Below are 23,644 nucleotides of genomic sequence, written 5' to 3' on the forward strand. Positions count from 1 at the left end.
TTAATGTGTCAATAACTTTAGTTAGGATATTTCTTAAGGGAAAGTAAAATATATATTAAGAGGGTTTCCACTTTCCCTGCATTTTTCTTGTACTGGGGCAAGTGAAATCCAGTGAATTTACACTGACTCCACACCTACTGACATTGGATTTATTAACTGTGGACAAACTGAAGAAAAGAATGAAGCTCCTATGTCAGCACAAGCTTCTTCTATAGACCTAAAAGATGAGTGTTGAGAAATAGAGAAAAAACAAAACTTCATAGACATAAATTAATTGCATTTTTAATTGCATTGTTAATTGCATTGTTAATTGCATTTTTAATTGCATTGTTAATTGCATTTTTAATTGGGTTGCTGGTTTTTTTTTTAAATATATGACATCCATATTTTTATGGGCATCTTTTTATCAGCCACCTCGTTGGGCATTTTGCCTGTTGTGGCGTTGTATTTGTATTTCCTCAACAACCATTTCAAAAGCAGGGGTTAGTGACTGGGATTTTGTAAAAAAACTCATGAATAAAAAGTCAATAAAGATGTTTGTTGGGCAAGTACCAGAAGTGAAGACTTATATGGATGCAAAATTTGAAAGAAGAATTGCTACTACATCTACCTTTCAAAGGCTCAACATTGGACAAGAATACCAGTATGAATGATGAAGTTCTGATATTTTTATCACTTTCCAAATTTGACAATCTGGAGGACAAATTCACATTTTCCTTATTACATATTCACCTCATATAATATCTGCCATATAGTATCGGAGAGTTTTCTGTACACTAAAGTTGTTAATTAGCTACGTATTTCAAGAATAATAAAAGGTTTGGGTTTTTCATAAATAATTAACAGGAAACATATAATAACAATTTGGTTTGATACCTCCACTTTCTGGTTATCACTGTATTTTCTATCATTCAAATTATAAAAAAATTTATAATCCTGAATTCAATAAATTTTCATTATCTATAGTTCATTTGCAATGAATTTGTAGTGTGTATGAAAGCAAAAGGGGATGATGCATCAGCCTCTGATGCCAACAAAACATGCATAGACTTGCTCCAGTGCAAATAAAATATTCTCTCCTCAAATGTCATTCAGGAGCTCTACATATCTGCCAGTTGCTGTGTGGTCACATTACAATGCATTTGTATACATTCATTGATTATCTATCAAAGAATATTTCTTAGGTCAGATATGCATGTCTGAAATAGTGAGTGCCTGAAGATGTGAATTCACCTTTTTAAAAGGTACTAAAAAGATTACATGATTTTATGGTAAAAACACCAATGTATATAAACACACACACACATATATGTACAGAGGCACCAACACACAGAAAACATTAGGGGCTGAAAGTTGTCCTGTATATACGGGACTCAAGTCCTTATGCAGGAGAGGGAGCGGTGCATCACATTGTATATTCATTAACTATTTGGGAGAGGGCTCAAACAACCTCCCCCCCCCCCAGGTTTCTGCACCTATGCAAATATACAAACATCAATATACATGTTAATGCCAATACTCAAAGTCTCCACTTTGCCAAGTGGCCAACCAGTCCAGGCATTGGCATATGCAAAAGGGGCGGTTCTAACCTCCCCCCTTGAGAAAATCCTGCATATGCCTATTAATCCAGGCCACCTCACAAGTCAGCCAATTTTTGAAGTTTGCCAATATGCGAAGTGACTGGGCTCCAGCTGTAATATATACGGTCAAACTTCTATAAATAAAAAATTTCATATATTGAAGCAATTTTAATGTATCCGATATATTTTCTATAAATCAAATTATCAATAATCCCAAAGTTATTTTAATCTCATGTACATTTTCCATAAATTAAATTAATCAAGATTTCTAAAAGTACTTTCAGATGACAAAGTTTGACTACTATAATTTCTGGAAGATAAGCTGCAGCTTTAATCTGGGCTTGAAAAATTCCCCTGCCCGACAGCAAAGACAACTAATAAATTGGTATTGGAGCCTAAAAGTTCTATAAAATTTTCTGTGAGTGTTTATTAAATCAGAGCCTGTGGGCAAAAGACAACACAAAATTTCTGTAATTTATGTCAGTGAGTCTATAGGTTTGGCAAACTCAGAAATGAGTTTTCTCTCTTTTGAATTCTGAGAAAAATGCAGGTCCGATTCTTTCAACCATCCCTTTATATCACTTCAGAAACATGGAATTTTGAGTTAAACTCTGTGCTTTTATGAAAAACTCGTTGGATTTTGTTTTTTGAAAAAATTCAGAGAAAAACAAGTTAATAAAATAGAGATTGAATGGACTGGTTGTGTGTGTGAAAAAAGTTTTGTACATTGAAGCGAATATTAGTGCAAGGGCATACTGTTCATGACTACAGGACTTGATGATAAAAATATTTTAGTTCACGTGTGAACTAAAGCTTCATAAAATCATGCAGTGACTGCATTTTGGATAGTTTTTCTTCAAAATAGAATTGCAAAACTCCTAAAAAATAAAAGTCTTGCTTAATTATTTTATCGATTTTTGTTAAGCCCCCTGGCTTATATGATTTTTAGAGGTGTTTAGTACCAGTAGCTTATACAAATGTGACTCATCATTTAGTAAGGGACAATTCTAGGTTGTGGTGTAGTAGGAAATTTTTCTCTAATAGGGATGTTAATAAATGAAATAGCTTACTTCCAGGGGTTGGGAATTTTAACGATATGTTTAAAAAGTCGTATGATATACACAGTGGAATAAATCGAGAAGCTCTTCATATATATATACTTAGATAAGACAAATATAATATATATTTTTTTTAATAACATGATCCTCATGTATTCCCAAGAGATCTGTATGATCCATCCAGGGAATTTGTTAGTGTTAGTAGACATCCATCCCTGAGCCACGAGGGTTTTATGGGCAGTGTATTCTATATTATTTAATTTTTGGTTACATATGCTTTTATATTGGGTATTTTGGTTATATTTGACATCCATATTTTTTATGGGCATAATTTTTTCAACCACCTTGTCGGGCAATTTGCCTGTTGCAGCCTTTGTATTCGTACCTGCAGAAAACTTTCTCTCTCTCCTTGGGCTATTTTTCTGGATATGTGGCTTATTTTATATTTCATTTTTAAATAAAATAATAGTTTTGAAGAAATAATAATTTAAAATATACCAAACACAGCTTGGTGTGTTTAGTCATGATAGTTACATTATCAAATTGAACTTTATGAAATGAACCTAATGGTAGAGACATAATCAAGGCAAGGATATTTCTAAAAAAACTTCCTTTGTACAAGTAGTGTCAAAATAATAAATTCTTAATTCTAAAATATTAACCCTTTGCAGTCAATGCCGCCACAGTGGCAGCATTCACAAGTCATCTTAGAAGTCGGTGCTGCCAGCCTGATGGCATGATGTCATTAATGATCCCCTGGCAAGTGGCACCACAAACAAGGCTAGCAGTGATTGTAACTTGTGGGAAAAATTGGCCAAAATTTATCTACACCATCTACAGCGCAACCTTCAACATCATTCGTAGACACACACATTCAATTAAATAATAAGCTTCATATAATTCGTTCAGGAACCAAGAAAGACTGTGCAGTATGTTCGACAAGAAAAGTTCCTGATCACAAAGGGTTAAAGAGATTGGTTTCACAAAAAACTTCATTAAATGAGTATTTTCGCCAAAATGAGACGGTAGAATAATATGAAAAAAATAAATATCTTATATATAAAATGATACCAGCCAGGTATCATGTCTCCCTGTTATTGTCAACATAGCAGCGTCATTGTCAAATAGCAGCAGACAGCAACTGCTTTGCTGGTATTACAATGTTCATCTTGATAAAAGTTGTTCTTTTCCACACATTGATGCTGTTGAAGTGCAGAAATGATGTGGTTGCACAAAATAGATTATACTGCTGGCCAAGTACATCATCATCTACTTGCACATTTTGCACTACTTGCACTTTTTTTTCTTTTGCCAAAGAAATTTCCATTGCTTCAAGAGTATCCATGCAAATTTTCAAGTCATTCTGACTAGTACTTATTGTATAGTTTTGGAATTAAAACTTTAATTATAATCGATATATAGCTAATTATTTTTCATAAATCTGTTACTACTATACAGTGAACCTTGATTAAATGGGCTTAACCATGAAAGTATAAAAAAAATACTGAATATTAAGACTGGGGGATATACAGTGTGAGATGTGCTACTTCTTATGGGAAAGAAAATGAAAATATCTGTGAGGTAATGTAACTACTAGTGTGTACACTGGTCTTTGTCCTTTAGGGACAGCTGGTGTCTTTATTGGATTATAAGACCATCTGTGTGTGTGCCCTTAGCATGATGGTATCACTACTGTTGCTGCTTCTTTGTGAAGGAAAAAAACAAAGCAAAAAGAAATCCTGTGAGATAATACACCACTACATTTAGATGTGTGATGTAATCCTTATTAATGAATTTGCTAAAGATAAAGCACCAGCATTTAACCAAAGGTTAGAAAATGTGGTAAGAATGAGACACATGATTTTGACTTCTGTATATAACTTTAAATAACTAAGACACTTCATTTGAAAAATATATATATATTTAGGACATTTTTATGAGACTTTTTGGGAAAAAACCACTTATATCATCTAAAGATATACCATTTGAATGTACCCCAAGAATATAAAATGTGGTAAGAATGAAAAATTTTGGCTAGCAATGAACCAATATGATATTTTTCAAGGAAAAAAATTATATTTAGGCCACTTTTATTTGATTTTAAAAAAAAAACCACTTGGTTAAAACCCAGATTTAAACCAAACAACCCTGATCCTGACATTACCTCTTTCAAAGAAAGGTATATACACCTCACAATAAAATATAAAATAGTCTCATTAATCAGAGGTAAATAGGACAGAGACTACCTCAGATTACCGAAAACTAAGATTATCCGAAAAACAATAGAAAATTCATTTTTGGGGGAACCTCCCTATATCTATTTAATGATAAATGTACTGAAAATAATGTGGAGTAAAAGATTAAGAAAATGCAAGATCTGTCCATGGGCAACTTGTTCAGCCTCCAGTGGGAAATGTCTTTTAGTTACATAGAAACATGGACATTAAAGTTAACACTGAAAATAGAATTCTCATTTGAAGAAATAATTGTTCTAACTTGTCTTGGGAACTACACATTCGCACTTACTCTTTAATGTCTTTATCAGGGAGACTGACAGAAGTGCTAGTCCTTGGGGGACCCAATATTAAAAATTCTGGCCTGGGGATCCACTGAAGCCTCCAGCCTAGGTATCAAGACCCTTCAGTAGCTTGCAAGTCCACTTCAAACTAAAATTACTCACATTTGTAGGGACTGTGGTGCTGCTTATTTATGATGAACTGATATCATATTTTTACAGAAGTTTACTTTTGGTAGCAACAGTATTATTTTCAATTTGTATAAATACTCACACAGTGATCTCATGATTGCTTTTTTTGTCCCACCTGCAATATCTAATCTAGTCAGTCATGTTGCTGGTAGCGCTATACCACGACAGCTATGTTAATTTTTTGTTTTTAATTGAATACTTCATTATATGATTTTAACCAAATAATAAATATTAAGTTTGGATGGATTTTGAACAGATTTTAAATTTTTTAAGCAGTCCAGTTCATATTTTATCAAGCCCAGTCTAAGTTCTCGTTATGCAAAAATAAAAAATAACTTCCGATTTAAAAAAATATTTTGGAATAATATACCAGTTGGAGTCTCCCAAAGGATAATGAAACAAAATTGGTTCTTGGCGAAAACAGTAAGATTGAGGATTTAGAGAATTAACTCCAGCAAATTGGATTATCCGAAACCTCAAACTTTCGAGATTCGAATTACCAAGACTAATATAATCTGTAAATTTTTAATTTGTGGAAAAAATTCTAATTAGTATAATTTTTTAAAATTAGTTTGATGTACATTAATGTACATTATCTGTAATGTACATTATTTGATGTACATTATCTTAGAAGACAAGATATATTCGGCCAATACGTAACTATTTATTTGGCCAAACCAAATATTTGTCAAAAGGGCCAAATACCAAATGGCAGCTGAATATTCATCCCATCTCTATTATTAATTGTATCTTCTCGCGTCCAAGTTCACAGAGAGAGACCTTGTTGAAATCTTTGGACAAATCTAAAGACTCCCCCAGGATGTCTATGAGCCCCTGGTTAAGAACCCTTGCTCTAGACATAATTAAATTACAGTCCAGTCAATTAAAAGAAAAGTGCTTGAATAATATATAAGGTCACAATGGGAGAAGCAAGTCTGGTGCTCCAGGTACTGAATTCCCTTTTTGTTAATTCATAATTACAGAGAGGGTGTGCTAAAATGAAAGCTTGCCCCAGGTGTCAGAATACATTGTCGTTTCTAGTTACTGCCCTGATAAAATATAAATTAAAATTTGTTACTTTCGAAAATATATATATATAAATTTCATTCTAAATCACCTAAAAAATTTATCAAATAAAATATTTTTAAAATATCAAATCTTTTGTAAATAAAGATTTCTCCAAATTACAATGCAATAATTTTATCACACAAGATATCACTTGCAGAATGACAGAGACATCACAATCCACTTGAAATATAAAAAAATAATCTCAGTTTTTGGGAATGACATTTACCATAAATTCATAGTCCATGTAGCCTATATGTTATGGTCGGTCTGGCCACTCTGCACATCGGCCATAACACACGCACATTCGTTTGGGTACATGAAGTATAACTCATTTATTTCAATAATAAAAAATAATCAAAATTATAGATAAAATAACATTTTTTACAGAACAATTATAGATAAAATTTCTCACATACTGAATCTAGTCCACCAAAGATACAGACAACTTCAAAATATTAGCAGAATCAGGCAAGCTGAACATCATGGTCTCCAGATTAGTTAACATTATCTTAGAAGACAATAACACAGTGAACAAAAATGTAACATTGAATAACATGAGTAATATTCCATAAATATTTACAGTACAGGATGATTATAATTATATATAAACTTACCCTACTCAAACCTAAGTAGAGCCCACATAGCTGTAATGTGAACTTCGAACATGTGATTGATGCAAATGGAATGCACATTCCACATGCAAATGCTGTGATTAAATAAAGTTTTAAGCATCATAGACATTTTAAATCTTCATGCATTTTAAATTGAAGAAATTGATTAACAAAATTTTAAAATATTTATGTTTTATTACGCTGGGTAACGGGCCATTATGTCCCCCTGCCACTGTTGAACATAAATAAGAATGTAGAGAAGGTCATCAGTCATATATCATGCTTTTTCGTTCCGTTATTACACTGGGTAACAGGCCCTTACGTCTCTCCTGCCACTGTTAAAGAACATAAATAAGAATGTAAAGAAGGTCATCAGTCATATACATGCTTTTCCTCTGTCTCCCAACAGAAACAATATAAGGAGGGATTACTGTATTGAATTACAATCATTTTCTTGACTATTGAATACATTCCGTTCAGTTGTTTATTCATACATGAAAATATGCAGTTAGGTGTAGTCAAATCTGCCATGGCCGGAAACGTAATCCTTTGGCCCCAAAGCAGAATATAGCCTACCGTAAACTGTGAAGATGCAGTAACATGGTTAGGCTTCTGTCCAATCTGTTTTTTGATCAAACATTCAGGCAAAATTTTAAATTAACGCCAGGCCTAATTACTTTTTATGTGATATGATAATTCAAACACAATCACAAAAGTCACTTTAATCCATATGTACCCAAATCAGAGTTGGATTTTTGATGTATCAAGAACAGGTTTACATCATCAAAAACTGTCAAAACCATCAAAAAAACTATAATCAATGTATTAAAATACTTTTTTTTCGTCAAGTAGATATGTTGAACAACCATAAACATTTGTTATGCAGACAGTTTATACAGTTTGAAATATTAATTTATTATATAATTATTAAATATAAAATATTAATTTTTGTATAAAAAGTTTTTGGTCAGCACAAAATTGTATTCCATATTAAAATTAAATTACTGCTTAACATCCCATAAGAGCAATACATAAGTAATTTTACTCATTTATTCACAGTTGCAATATATCTTAGTACAAATCCAAAGTTAGAAAGTACTCTCTTGATTGGAGATGAGATGGCAAGACTTGCTAGCTAAAGTATTGTTTTGCAAGTTGAGATACAGCATTAAGTGCAAAAACTATTGCATTTAGGAATTCCCATTTACTAAATCATAGCATTAGAAATTGTTCACTAAAAATAAGAAATTAAGGGGCAAAGTAGTTTCATCAGCTTTCATAACCAATCAGCACTGATGATGAGCATTTGCTAATTTTGTTATGCTGCCCAATTCCGAGTCATATCGTTTTGAATGTTACTGAGGCCTTTAATTTATATTTGGTTGCAATGTTATTTTAAGTAAGAACAATGTTTTAAGTACCTGAAATTTTCAACATGTAGTGGAACTTCGGTTAACGAGCTTAATTTGTTCCACCAACGTGCTTGTTATACGAATAGCTTGTTATTCAAATCAAACTTCCTCAATAGGAAATAATGGAAACTTGGATAATTCATTCTACAATTATTCATTCACATGAAAATGACTAATAAAACCGTCATTCATTCAATAATGCAATACAATAACAATATAACAAATAATACAATAAAATATTTTAAAAAAAATAATACCATAAATAAACATACAATATGACAGTGTTCACAAATTAACTTACTCTAAATGACCAGAGAGAGGAAGACTATGATTTAGAATGACTTACGCACTGCACTCACCATCGGCAAACTTATTCTTTTTGCATGACTTTAAAATGGAACCCTATCTATGACACTTGTTTTTGCCTATTTTTCTTTTATCTTTCTTTGGTTTTTTCAGAAATAGGGAAATCGCACTATCGTTGGACATTTATAGCTCACAATGCTATAGTTTTATTTGGGTGGTTCACTTCTAGAGTTTTGCAAAGATTTCCACATTCTCTCACTCTCATTTGAAATAAGAGACTCCTCATTTCTCTCTTCATCTTCCTTAGATGAGATCCCATACATAAGCTCTTGCACGCAATGGAGATCCATCAGTTCGTCTGTGGATATGACCATGTTCCCCCTCTACTAGTTCTTGAATGTCGGGCTCATGCACCTCCAGTCCCATGATCTTCCCCAAGGACACAATCTCTTCAGAAATGGTGGCCCTTGTTTATGAGCTAGCCCCTCAAAGTCACATTTAATAATGCAATCAGTCCATAGTTTTCTCCAAAAAGAATTTTAAAAAACTTCAAGTGCATTACAATGCTACATCTAGTTTCTTAGTGTAAACAGTCGCGTTCGTACGGGTGTTCATTTTTTTGGGTTAGGCACGCTGACTGAAGACTGTAAGGGAGAATATTACCCACAATTTCACAGAACGTGTGCAGACGAAAGCAAAAACCATTGGCTCAGTTGTGATAGCATGAAAATAAATAAAGCACAGAAGTTTTGCTCTTAATGCGAATCATCGCTCGTTAATCAAATCAAAATTTGTTCAAAATTTTTGCTCATTATTCGAATTGCTCATTAAACAAACCACTCGTTAACCGAAGTTGCACTGTAATTTAATAATAACAAATATCAACATTGTTATATAAAAGATGTATTGTAATTAAATAAAAGAGCATTCTAGACACACATATTTGTTTGAAAAATACAGCTGTACATTATAATGACAATCAGTACCGTAGAAAGAAATTTCATTCGGAGGGGGACCAAAGTGATATAATAGATTTGGCCATCTATCTTTTTCCCTTTTTTCGGTTATTTTCTCACATTTTGGAGAGGGAACCAAACCCCGCCACTACAGCCTTGATGACAATAATATTGCATAAAATTATTCTGAAGAGACTAGAAAATTATTTAAAAATAATAGTAAGTATTTATTACTGGTATAATATTGCAATTTTAAACATTACATGCAATCAGTGTATTTATTTTCAATAGGAATTTATATAATGAAATTCACTATTTCAGGTTTTTGATGGTGGGTTTTTGACATGACAGTTTAAACCATCAGAAACCTGCCAACCCTAACCCAAATCCTCTGATTGTTCATACTTGTATTAGCCATAACTTTAGAGGGTGATAGAAATTGGATGGTCATAAATCTTTCAATGCCCACATTATAATTTTGTTCTTGAACGATGATAAAACAGGATAACATTTTTTTGACAATATTTAAAACTTTAGACATAGGAAATTAAATCACAGATTTTGTAGTCACAGTTTGTAACTGCCAAGTTTTTGATTAAATTATAGTTACACCTTTTTTAGAAAATTTCATTCCTTACATTCCATACAAGGGTTTAGGTGGCGTGTTACTAACACCAGCAGATGTGACTAAATGTTTCTTCCCAAATTTCACAAAATTAACTTTATAGCATTGTGTTGGAATGGTTACCAGGAAACTTGGATCTGATTTTTCATCAACTGACTTAGGTGCTACAAATGACCTTGATCTCATATTAGATAATCGTGCTTGCAAGTATGGCTCTGGTTTAATGAATTTTGACTCCATTGGAAAAAAAGAATCATCTGCGATACATTTTTCCAAGTTCCAAAATCGTATGTGACTGTCATTCCCACCAGAAGCCAACATTGATGCATTGCTGTTGAAACACAAGCAATAAGTTTCTGGTCCTTTCAAATCGCACAATAATGCTTGTTCTGCTATATCCCAAATTTTAATTGTCTTATCTCTGCCTGCTGATGCCAGATATTTTCCATCATGGGAAAATGCTAATGTTATAATTTCTGACTTGTGACCATAAAAGCTTCTAACATGGCCAGCCTCATGAGAGTCCCACAGTGTTATAGTCTTATCTGCAGAGCCAGTGGCTAAATATTTCCCATTTGGATGAAATTTTACACATTCTACACTGTCATTATGTCTTACTAATGTTGATAAAGGAAATGTTCTTTCAAGATCCCACAGCTTACATGTTCTGTCCATAGACACAGAGGCAAAATGATATGCAAATGGATCAAAATCAACACCAAATACTGGTAAGTTATGCCCTTTATAAATTATTGTATTTTGAAAGGTATCCATATCCCACGCTCTAATTGTAGTGTCTGCAGAGCATGATAACAAAAGAGTATTATGACAATGAAATGCCAAACCATAAACTGGCCTGGAATGTCCACGTAATAAATGTACATGCTTAGTGTAACAAGTAGTTGGAGGTTCTTCAACATGATGAAGGGTTACATTAGATATACTTGGCCCATCATTTATAACGTGTAATGGTTTAGGGTTGAGGTTCCATAGCTCAACGGAGCAATCGTCAAACGAACAAGCCATCAGTTCATCATTACAAGAGATCTTCACATCACTCAAGCTACGATGATTATCACCCACATAAACATCATAACTACGTACAGGTGGTATACATGGATCTCTCAGTGAAACCCTTCTTATAGCATTTTGTAATCTAGTCAATCGTTTCAATTTTACTTTATACATCTTGTCTTGCTCATCTTCATATTCTGATTTTATACGCCTATAGACATTAAAACTTGGATCGTCTTCATCTTCATCATCATCATCTTCTTCTTCTTCTTTAATCTGTGACGTTGACAATAAATTAAACACATTCGCATTTTCTTTTATGCGAAATTTGTTTTTCAAGTGCCGTGGTTTAGGCTTGGTACAAAAACTAGGCACATAAGGATAAGTTCCTGAAAAACAAGGTGGAAAATCTTCTATTTCTTGTTTAACTGCATTGAAACAACTTTCATTATCTTGTGGTTCATCTTTTATTTTCATGAATGGATAGCCTATAAAATATTTCTCTAATGGTTCTTCTTTAACTGACTTTTGAATTTCGGTTTTAGGTTTTATATCAAAATATCCATGAAAGTCTACCTTTTCCTTTTTAATAACTGGTTTGCTTTCTTGGTATTTGACCCAATATGCTAAAGCTTCATCATCATCTTCTTGGGTAATTTCAATGTTGAAATGCATGCTGATTAAACTAATCAATATACTTGTGCTCTCCTCTTTGAGAAAATTCATAAAATAATTTGAACATTCTTCTGTCATTTCAACCTTGAATTTCTCTTCAAGGAAATTTTTGAAGTAGGGATGATAAATAATATCTTCTACACAGTCAATGTCTCTTAAGTCTTCCATAGCACTCAAGTAGCTATCATCTTCGCAAAATAACTCGACAAACTCGTTATAAAAATCGTCACCATCATAATCACCATTAAGGAGAAATTCAAAATAAGTATATACATACACAGGAAATATAAAATGATTCAACTGATATTTATAATCATCAGGAGAATTCAACACAAGATTTAGTAAATCTCTATACATTTTCGAAGCTGATTCTATTTCTATTTTTATAGCACTACTCAATGACGTGTTCTGCATACTTATTGCTGATTCTATTTCCATTTGCGAAGCTGTGGATTTCTGTAGAAAGTGGTGCATAAGTACAGATTTTATTTGGCACTACCTCTATTCAATTAGTGGAGATCTTTGCCTATTTGATAGGTAGAGATTTTTTTGTTGATGTAATGCGTATTTGATACGTAGAGTTTTTTTGTTGATGTAATGCGTATTTGATAGGTAGAGATTTTTTTGTTGATGTAATGCGTATTTGATAGGTAGAGATCTTTTTTGATATAATGTCTATTTGATATACATAGAGAACTTATTTGATAATATCTCTATTCGATAAGTAGAGATTCTTTTCTTAATCAAGAAAAGAATAAACAACTATTCATCAAGTCTTCAACAGTTCAAATCGTAATTCTAAAACCACTTGTGTGATTTTTCAGTCAAGACCTCGTCCATTGAATGAGGAAACCCTCAATCAAACACAAACAGTAGCTTCAGGTGTTTACAGACAATCTCTTTGATGATCCAATAAAAAAAGCCGGTACCATATGTATTTGAAAAGACTTGTGAAACAAGACTATTTCACAATAGATAATATCGCATAGAACAGCCACTAACTCGGGCAAATCCAGGTAAGTAGGAAACAATTGTAAGAAAAGGGGTTATTTTTTCTTTTTACGATTACGATTACGATTGAATTAAGCAAGGATATCGGCTGCTATGACCCATGGGTAGGGTGACCATACGTCCCGTATTTCCCGGGACAGTCCCGGTATTTTCTGTTTTTTTGGCTGTCCCGACTTTTTAGCAAAAGTGTCCCGGTTTTTCCCGTATTTTGCATGAAGCCTACTTGAATTTTTATTCTTTATTGAAGTCAAAGATTGAAATTATTTTCAACTTATAAATTATATTATGATAACTACAACTATAAATGAGTATATGAATCTCCCATATTTGTCTTAGTGAAAATTTTTTTTCGGGGAATTCATCCACTGCAATTAGCAGTAATGCTGCATTTCCCGCCATTGTGATTTCTCCGTTATTTTAACAATATTTGGCAACTTTGTTTGGTTTTGGCGTCGTTTTTGGCGATAATTGGCGGTGTCCCGTATTTCCCCGTATTTGGAATCCCAATGTCCCGTACTTCTGTCGAGGAAATATGGTCAGCCTATCTAGAAGGTGTTGGCTGAGAACAGTGTTCCCCCAACGCTAATTTCGCAAATGCACCGCTATTCCGCGATTTCAGCCAATCATGTCTGTTCTTGGTTTACGATAATTCCCACTACCTTAATATCGTACGATCTGTTGTGCTTTCGGTCTCAAGGCGACTTAGTTATGGACTGACCATATTTCTTCGAGAGAAATACAGGACATTGCCAATAATCGCCAAAAACGACGCCAAAACCAAACAAAGTTGCCAAATATTGTTGAGATTACGGAAAATCACAAAGGCGGGAAATGATGCATTACTGCAAATTGCAGTGGATTAAAATGCATTCCACGAAAAAAAAAAAGTTTACAAGGCAAATGTGGGAGATTAATATCCCATATATAGTTGTAATTATCATAAAATAATTTATGAGTTGAAAAATAATTTCAATCTTTGACTTCAATAAAGAATAAAAATTCAAGTAGCCTTCGTGTGAAATACGGGAAAAACAGGGACACTTTTGCCAAAAAGTCGGGACGGCCAAAAAAAACAGAAAATACCGGGACTGTCCCGGGAAATACGGGACGTATGGTCACCCTACTTAGTTATGTAATTAATGAAATGTATTCTGAAAGATTAACACTGTATGCCAAACAAAATTGTTCATTTTAATTCGCGTAAGGGAAGGATTAAAATTCCGTGCTTAATGTTAGCGAATGATGAAGGTGGTAATAAATTTCGAAAAAAAAATTTTTTACTAAAAGTATATGCTTTTGGTAATAAACAGTTTTAAGACCGCTTCCGTCTGCCGAATTAATGTAGGTTAGAGTGTATCGGCGCAGGGCCGGTCTAAGACCTAGTGGCGCCCGGTGCAAAAACAGTAGTCAGCGCCCTGCCCCCCCAGGCTCAGATTCAGAGTGATGTGTCAGAGGAGGCAATTTTTGCTAGTCATTACTGTCCCGTAATTCATCCTATGCAGACTCTAGGCGGGGTGATCGTCCCCATCGCCCTCCCCCCCCCCTCTTGGTTGGATATTAAGGGACGAAGAAGTTTGAAAAGCTTTCTTCCTAAACAAGCATAAAACCCCAACCTGTTTGATTTAAAACATTAAAAAAGTAAAACATCACACATTTATGCAGGATACTCATCACAAAGGATCTATCTTCATCATACTTATTTTAGATGAAATTCATGGTAAAATTCATGTAGTGCACGCATCACGTACGGGCAAAGCTGATAATAAAAGTGGTTAAATTAAAGTGAAATTACGTATGATTTCTTTCATATTTATAAGACTCATGAACTTCATTTGAAATTATCCCTTTCAGACCCAGTACTAAGAAACAGAAGGGGCAGGCAAACACCTGCTAAAGCACCGGCTCTGCAACTTGGGCAGGCCCGTAACTATACTGAGGCAATTTGGGCGGTGCCCCTAGCCGAATGGGAGGGGGCTGCTTGTAACTCTTTTTTCTGAGCATAACAATTTCAAAGAGACTCCAAGAAAAGACTGCTTTCGAGAAAGCACGCTACGGCCTTAGGAAGGGGCAGGGCCGTCTTAAGAGCGTCATGGGCTTCCCCCCCCCCCCCGGGCCAAGTGGTTTTTCTGTGAGGCCCTACCTAATAAATTCTAGAAAATTTTAACTAGATCTCATTTTCGTGAGGCCCATCTACACTTGAGGCTTCCGGGCCCCTCCCGGGTGGGCCCATGCATTAAGACGGCATTGGGAAGGGGTTGTTTTTTTTTCTCTGTGTAGATTTTTTTAACCTCAGATACTTCAGCTTTAATTTCAACGATAACGCATAGTTCTTGAAGTTTGTACTGAACATCCCTGATGTTAAAAAAAGAATATCTCTAAAGTGAAAAGAAGCATTCCGCACGCGCGTTTGTGCATCCAAAGTCTAAAAGGATTATGCATAATCACCGGTAAAAGTGATAAATGTTGCGAAATTTATCAAACTTACCGAGACGATTCATGTTTGTGAGACTTGTACAGAGCGAACTGTTATGAAAAAGGAGTTCGATCTATGGTTCTATTATTTTGAATTTGCTCAGCTAATCGTAACTTCCAACTGTTCTTCCTACATCTTTTAATAGCAACAAAAGGCTACTCAATCTGCTCCTGGAAAACCTCGCATTTCTCTCTTTCAGGTGTTATCTTTATATTTCCTAAGAACTTTTAGTTCCAGAACTCAGGACTTCTTTTTTTCTTGTTTCGCGGCGCCATTCCAAATGGTTTCCAATATGTTTTGTATCCAATATGCTTCCCAAATGTTTTCCACTGTGCCTCAAATCGTAATTAATATTTAAGCTTACTTTACAGTTACAGACATCTAGATTAAGTTCACACTATGATTCGTATTCCCAAATAATTTATAACATACTGGAAAAATTGCATGTTTTAATCAACTGGCACACTATTTAATTAATAGATCTAGGTGCAAAACAATGCTGTGAAGCATATCTTAGGTACAACGATACCAATGGAATAAAGCAATACATATTTTGCACCTCAATCTTTTTCTTAGTTTCAAAAACAGAATTGGTGGGGGGGGGGGGGGTTATGATTGTGGAATATAGTTTGAAAAGCTGTTTAAAAAAATCAAATTGAATTTCCAACATACGCTCCTCATTAGTTTCTTGAAAGGGAAAGATGTCTTTCTAGAGTCCCGTTGTGGCCACACCTTACCAAGAGATACTGTCTAGGAGCCTTATAGGAGGCTTTACTATTACTCACCGGGTACCTGGGACAAGATCCATGAAACTCCGAATAGATGTTCAGTTGTGTATGTACGGTTTCTTACAATTTTCGACACACTCACACACGTTGCACTCGGGGCGGGTCGAGACAAAATCTCCACCCGAGCGGGACCTATTTTTGGTCCCCCCTGACCTCCCCAATTAGAAAAAAAAAATTTGTTTCAATCGCTTCGTTTTGATGCGTGCATAGGAACAGCGATATTTTGTGTCATAACACATCATGTCGAATGTTTCCCCCCCCCCTTTTACCTTAACGCTCCTTCTAGAGCGGGCAGAAATCATTTTCCAATTTTTTTCGCCCTTTTACTTCGGACTTAACGCCCCTCCTAGAGAGGGCACAAATAAGTTTCCCTAATTATTATTTTGCGTTTCCACTTTGGATGTGACGCCCCTCCTAAAGCGAACAGGAATCATTTTCTGTAATTTCTTTCACTCTTTTGCTCCAGATTTGGTGCTCTTACTAGAGGGGGCAGAAATCATTTCTTCTAACTTTTTTCGCCCTGTCTACCTCAGACCTGGTGCCCCTCATACAGCGGGCACAAATAAGTTTTCCTCATTTTTTTTGCCCTTTCACTTCGGATTAGACGCCCTTCTAGAGCACACCGAATTGTAATACTCCTCACAACACAGGAAAACACTTTGGCTCTCGTTAGTAGAAAAATTGGGTGACCACACAAGAGGGTGATTCCTCTATTATTTCTATTTTTTACTGCGCAATAAAAGAGGAAACAAATTGCGTTTCCCCCAAAATCTCCTGCAGGGGTAAACGAAAAGAGCTCTAGAGAGAGAGAGAGCGTGTATTTATATCTGACCAAAATCGCTATGTACTGTACATATATAAGTACACTGCCAATCGATTCTTTTCTTTTCGAAAAATAACCGTAATATTATATACACACAAACCTCCAATTTTTTTCTCATCTGGGTCATTTTGCATGTATATGTTATTGTTATTTTTTTTAAATAAGTACCTTAAAGATATTTTTCTTGTAATGTATATTTAACGCGTTTCGGCGACCCTTCTCATTTCGCGCCCGGTGCAACTGCACCGGTCGCACTGCCCTAAGACCGTCCCTGTGTATCAGACTGCGACTGAAGACCGATGTTCGAATTCAGCTCGCGAAAGTTCTCTCTTTTTTTTTTTTAACTCCTCGTCAGAAAATCATTTAAACATTTTAATTCTTTTTGCTGTTGCAATGCATTTTACAATATATTTTGCGGACTCTTAAAATACAAGTACTGTAAATCAGTTAAATATTATAACACAAAAGCATGCAAAAGAAATTAAGACCAATAATGTTATAAAAAACGTAGTTGTCTTTTCTTCTCCTAAGTTCTGATTTTTAAATATTTTATAGCTTTTTACGCCTAATTAACGTGTATAATATATATATTTTTTTATACAACAATTTTTCTGAGTAGTATAGGCCCCACTATAGAACCGGAAGTGACGTCACACTTCCGGTGTTGAGATATAGTACGAGGTGTCTTATCTCTTTTCCGGTGTTAAGTGGCAGCTGTTGTTAATTAAATGACTTCCGGTGTTGAGATATAGTACGAGGTATCTACTATAGTACGAGATGTATAATTACAAAATATCTCTTTTCCGGTCATTAAGTGACATCTGCTGTTAATTAAGCGACTTCCGGTGTTTATCAAGTGACTTCTGTTGTCTATTAGGTGACCTACGCTGTTTATCTCTACAGAATGCCGACATCCGGTGTTTATTAAGTGACATCTGCTGTTAATTAAGCGACTTCCGGTGTTAATTAAGCGACTTCCGGTGTTTATCAAGTGACTTCTGTTGTCTATTAGGTGACCTACGCTGTTTATCTCTACAGAATGCCGACATCCGGTGTTTATTAAGTGACATCTGCTGTTAATTAAGCGACATCCGGTGTTTATTAAGTGACATCTGCTGTTAATTAAGCGACTTGCGGTGTTAATTAAGCGACTTCCGGTGTTTATCAAGTGACTTCTGTTGTCTATTAGGTGACCTACGCTGTTTATCTCTACAGAATGCCGACATCCGGTGTTTATTAAGTGACATCTGCTGTTAATTAAGCGACATCCGGTGTTTATTAAGTGACATCTGTTGCGCATTAAGCGACTTCCTGTGTTTATTAAGTGACATCTGTTGCTCATTAAGCGACTTCCGGTGTTTATTAAGTGACATCTGTTGCTCATTAAGCGACTTCCGGTGTTTATTAAGTGACATCTGTTGCTCATTAAGCGACTTCCGGTGTCTTATCTCAATTCCGGTGTTTATTAAGTGACATCTGTTGTTCATTAAATGACTTCCGGTGTTTATTAAGTGACATCTGTTGTTCATTAAATGACTTCCGGTGTCTTATCGCTATTCCGGTGTTTATTAAGAGACTTCCGGCGTTTATTAAGTGACATCTGTTGTTCATTAAACGAATTCCGGTGTCTTATCTCTACTGTTTTCTATTAAGAGACTTCCTGTGTCTTATCGCCATTATTTTTGACTTCTGTGTTGACTTATTTCTATTGGTAATTAGTAGGCTGACCATATTTCTTCGAGAGAAATACGGGACATCGGGATTCCAAATACGGGAAAATACGGGACATTGCCAATAATCGCCAAAAACGACGCCAAAACCAAACAAAGTTGCCAAATATTGTTGAGATTACGGAAAATCACAATGGCGGGAAATGATGCATTACCACAAGTAGCAGTGGATTAAAATGTATTCCACGAAAAAAAAAACGTTCACCATGGCAAATGTGGGAGATTAATATTCTCATATATAGTAGTAATTATCATAAAATAATTTCTGAGTTGAAAAATAATGTCAATCTTTGACTTCAATAGAGAATAAAAATTCAAGTAGGCTTCATGTAAAATACGGGAAAAACCGGGACACTTTTGCCAAAAAGTCGGGACGGCCAAAAAAACAGAAAATACCGGGACTGTCCCGGGAAATACGGGACGTATGGTCACCCTAGTAATTAGGGACTACGGATCATTGAGGACTACGGACGCTGTAAATATTTTTGACAAGCTTCTAGACTCATCGAGTATCGAGTGACTATATTTTGAAAAAACGGGACATTTCACTCCAGAGCGTTTCCACCATCTAAGAGGGGGCTTTTGTCCTAATTTCCGGTTTTTGCCAGAATTCTCACCTTGTCTCGGCACTTCCCGTCTCTTTCCTTCCCCCAATGATATGTGTTTTGACGACGTTATGTTACGACTTTAAAGCATGTCTTTACGCCCCTGTTATCACTGTTATTCGCTGATGTATTTATGTTCTCTTACTTATCCCTCTAGCTGACAGTGTTCAACCACATAGAAGGCATCCGTGCAAAGAAAGGATCCGAAAATTTTAGCAGTTCCTTTTATTCCAAATTGATTGTATTATGATTTCAAACGTATCCTAAAACAATGTATTTAGAAAAAAGAAAAATATCTAGTTAAGAATCTCAAATTTATTTAAAAATCAAACTTCTATTTATCTCAGACTTGTCTCAGTAAATAGTTTGCATTATGTTGTTCGTCAGTCGTTATAACTATTTTTTCCAACTTGCTTCTCACCATGCAATTTTTTTTCTAATTCGCTGTCGATCTACTGTATTGCCGTTAACGCTGAATCGTTTTAAAATAAGAAACATTGCAGAAAAATTGAGAATTAAAAGCGATTTAAAACAAATTTTATAAAAGTAAAATAAAAATGACGTTTTATATAAAAAAATTAATCGAAATAAGTCTTCAAAACAATAAAAATAAGATATAATTACAGAAATAAATAATTTTGAACGACTAAAAATAATAATCTAATATAAATAAAATAACAAAAGTAATGAAAAAATGAAACATGAAATAGTAACGATGAAAAAAAAATAAAGGAGTGAAGAAACTAACAATGAAAATAAAATGATTACACAAAGATAATAAAAATCAAATAGATAAAATAATTACGATGAGTAAATTAAATAAAGAATTAAAAAATAACAAAAGAACGAATAAAACTAATGTTAAAATTTGAATAATTAAAAAATTAAATGAAATAAAATAAAATGATAATACAAATAAAATAACAAAGACAAAAATCCAATAGATAAGATAAAGACATGAAAAAAAAAATTGAATAAATAAATGCAAAAACTATCAATAAAATTAACATAGCGGTAGTAAGAATAACAATGAAATTAAAATATTAAATGATTAATAAAATGAAGCAAAAACAAATGAAAATAAAAAATAATAATACTATGAAATAAATAAAATACTAACATAAATAGCTGTATTAACAACTGAAAAAATAAAACAGATCAAAATAATTAACTATGAGATGGTTGTTTGAATATATATTCTTACTAAATTTAAATGTATTCGAATGTGTTTCTCACCAAGCACCCTCGCTGCGTACAACGATTTCAATATAACATTACTGAATTCTTCAGCGGAAACTTCATAGAGATTTTCATCACCACACTATAAACATTCAATTTTTCCTGATTTGAAGAAAGATTTTGCTGATTATATTCAAATACAAATACAACGCCACTACAGGCAAAATGCCCAAAGAGGTGGCTGAGAAAAAGATGCCCATAAAAATATTCTTGCAGCATTTAAAACCAATTAAAACAGAAAACCTTGATCGTTTTGAGTTACTAAAATACGGATTCGATTATTTTACTCTTTGTAGGCCTATACAAACTCAAACTTATCCTTGGATCTCATCATTCGCTATGCTTCAAAGAATTATTTTTAGATAAAACTTGCATTTTCGATAAAAATAAATTTGCGTCGAGGTTTCCTTCTGCAATTTCTCTAATGTTTATTATCTCTGTATGGTTTTTTATTGTAAGCAAACAAATACACACACATACACATTACGCAAATACGGGCCAATAACACACGAAAAGGAATACAGAAGAAAAAGAAAAAAAGACATACACATATAACGAATATTCTGTCCCTTGAGGCCACATGGTGTATATTCGTTATATGTGTATGTCTTTTTTTCTTTTTCTTCTGTATTCCTTTTCGTGTGTTATTGGCCCGTATTTGCGTAATGTGTATGTGTGTGTATTTGTTTGCTTACAATAAAAAACCATACAGAGATAATAAACATTAGAGAAATTGCAGAAGGAAACCTCGACGCAAATTTATTTTTATCGAAAATGCAAGTTTTATCTAAAAATAATTCTTTGAAGCATAGCGAATGATGAGATCCAAGGATAAGTTTGAGTTTGTATAGGCCTACAAAGAGTAAAATAATCGAATCCGTATTTTAGTAACTCAAAACGATCAAGGTTTTCTGTTTTAATTGGTTTTAAATGCTGCAAGAATATTTTTATGGGCATCTTTTTCTCAGCCACCTCTTTGGGCATTTTGCCTGTAGTGGCGTTGTATTTGTATTTGAATATAATCAGCAAAATCTTTCTTCAAATCAGGAAAAATTGAATGTTTATAGTGTGGTGATGAAAATCTCTATGAAGTTTCCGCTGAAGAATTCAGTAATGTTATATTGAAATCGTTGTACGCAGCGAGGGTGCTTGGTGAGAAACACATTCGAATACATTTAAATTTAGTAAGAATATATATTCAAACAACCATCTCATAGTTAATTATTTTGATCTGTTTTATTTTTTCAGTTGTTAATACAGCTATTTATGTTAGTATTTTATTTATTTCATAGTATTATTATTTTTTATTTTCATTTGTTTTTGCTTCATTTTATTAATCATTTAATATTTTAATTTCATTGTTATTCTTACTACCGCTATGTTAATTTTATTGATAGTTTTTGCATTTATTTATTCAATTTTTTTTTTCATGTCTTTATCTTATCTATTGGATTTTTGTCTTTGTTATTTTATTTGTATTATCATTTTATTTTATTTCATTTAATTTTTTAATTATTCAAATTTTAACATTAGTTTTATTCGTTCTTTTGTTATTTTTTAATTCTTTATTTAATTTACTCATCGTAATTATTTTATCTATTTGATTTTTATTATCTTTGTGTAATCATTTTATTTTCATTGTTAGTTTCTTCACTCCTTTATTTTTTTTTCATCGTTACTATTTCATGTTTCATTTTTTCATTACTTTTGTTATTTTATTTATATTAGATTATTATTTTTAGTCGTTCAAAATTATTTATTTCTGTAATTATATCTTATTTTTATTGTTTTGAAGACTTATTTCGATTAATTTTTTTATATAAAACGTCATTTTTATTTTACTTTTATAAAATTTGTTTTAAATCGCTTTTAATTCTCAATTTTTCTGCAATGTTTCTTATTTTAAAACGATTCAGCGTTAACGGCAATACAGTAGATCGACAGCGAATTAGAAAAAAAATTGCATGGTGAGAAGCAAGTTGGAAAAAATAGTTATAACGACTGACGAACAACATAATGCAAACTATTTACTGAGACAAGTCTGAGATAAATAGAAGTTTGATTTTTAAATAAATTTGAGATTCTTAACTAGATATTTTTCTTTTTTCTAAATACATTGTTTTAGGATACGTTTGAAATCATAATACAATCAATTTGGAATAAAAGGAACTGCTAAAATTTTCGGATCCTTTCTTTGCACGGATGCCTTCTATGTGGTTGAACACTGTCAGCTAGAGGGATAAGTAAGAGAACATAAATACATCAGCGAATAACAGTGATAACAGGGGCGTAAAGACATGCTTTAAAGTCGTAACATAACGTCGTCAAAACACATATCATTGGGGGAAGGAAAGAGACGGGAAGTGCCGAGACAAGGTGAGAATTCTGGCAAAAACCGGAAATTAGGACAAAAGCCCCCTCTTAGATGGTGGAAACGCTCTGGAGTGAAATGTCCCGTTTTTTCAAAATATAGTCACTCGATACTCGATGAGTCTAGAAGCTTGTCAAAAATATTTACAGCGTCCGTAGTCCTCAATGATCCGTAGTCCCTAATTACTAGGGTGACCATACGTCCCGTATTTCCCGGGACAGTCCCGGTATTTTCTGTTTTTTTGGCCGTCCCGACTTTTTGGCAAAAGTGTCCCGGTTTTTCCCGTATTTTACATGAAGCCTACTTGAATTTTTATTCTCTATTGAAGTCAAAGATTGACATTATTTTTCAACTCAGAAATTATTTTATGATAATTACTACTATATATGAGAATATTAATCTCCCACATTTGCCATGGTGAACGTTTTTTTTTTCGTGGAATACATTTTAATCCACTGCTACTTGTGGTAATGCATCATTTCCCGCCATTGTGATTTTCCGTAATCTCAACAATATTTGGCAACTTTGTTTGGTTTTGGCGTCGTTTTTGGCGATTATTGGCAATGTCCCGTATTTTCCCGTATTTGGAATC

The 23,644-nt window shown here is 33.7% G+C and overlaps 1 protein-coding gene across 1 annotated transcript; it reads right to left on the reverse strand.

Moving 5' to 3' along the window:
* Positions 1-7,996: 7,996 nt before the first annotated feature.
* On the reverse strand, positions 7,997-13,023 carry LOC149072964 (transcription initiation factor TFIID subunit 5-like). Its single transcript, XM_089246592.1, has one exon. The coding sequence runs from the start codon at positions 12,484-12,486 to the stop codon at positions 10,333-10,335; it is 2,154 nt and encodes a 717-aa protein (XP_089102718.1). The 5' UTR covers positions 12,487-13,023; the 3' UTR covers positions 7,997-10,332.
* Between the last annotated feature and the right edge of the window lie 10,621 nt (positions 13,024-23,644).

This window comes from Pholcus phalangioides, unplaced genomic scaffold (assembly GCF_987345545.1).
Source record: "Pholcus phalangioides strain wild (caught in Gottingen) unplaced genomic scaffold, Ppha-v1.0 ptg000017l_1, whole genome shotgun sequence".
Lineage (NCBI taxonomy): Eukaryota > Metazoa > Arthropoda > Arachnida > Araneae > Pholcidae > Pholcus > Pholcus phalangioides.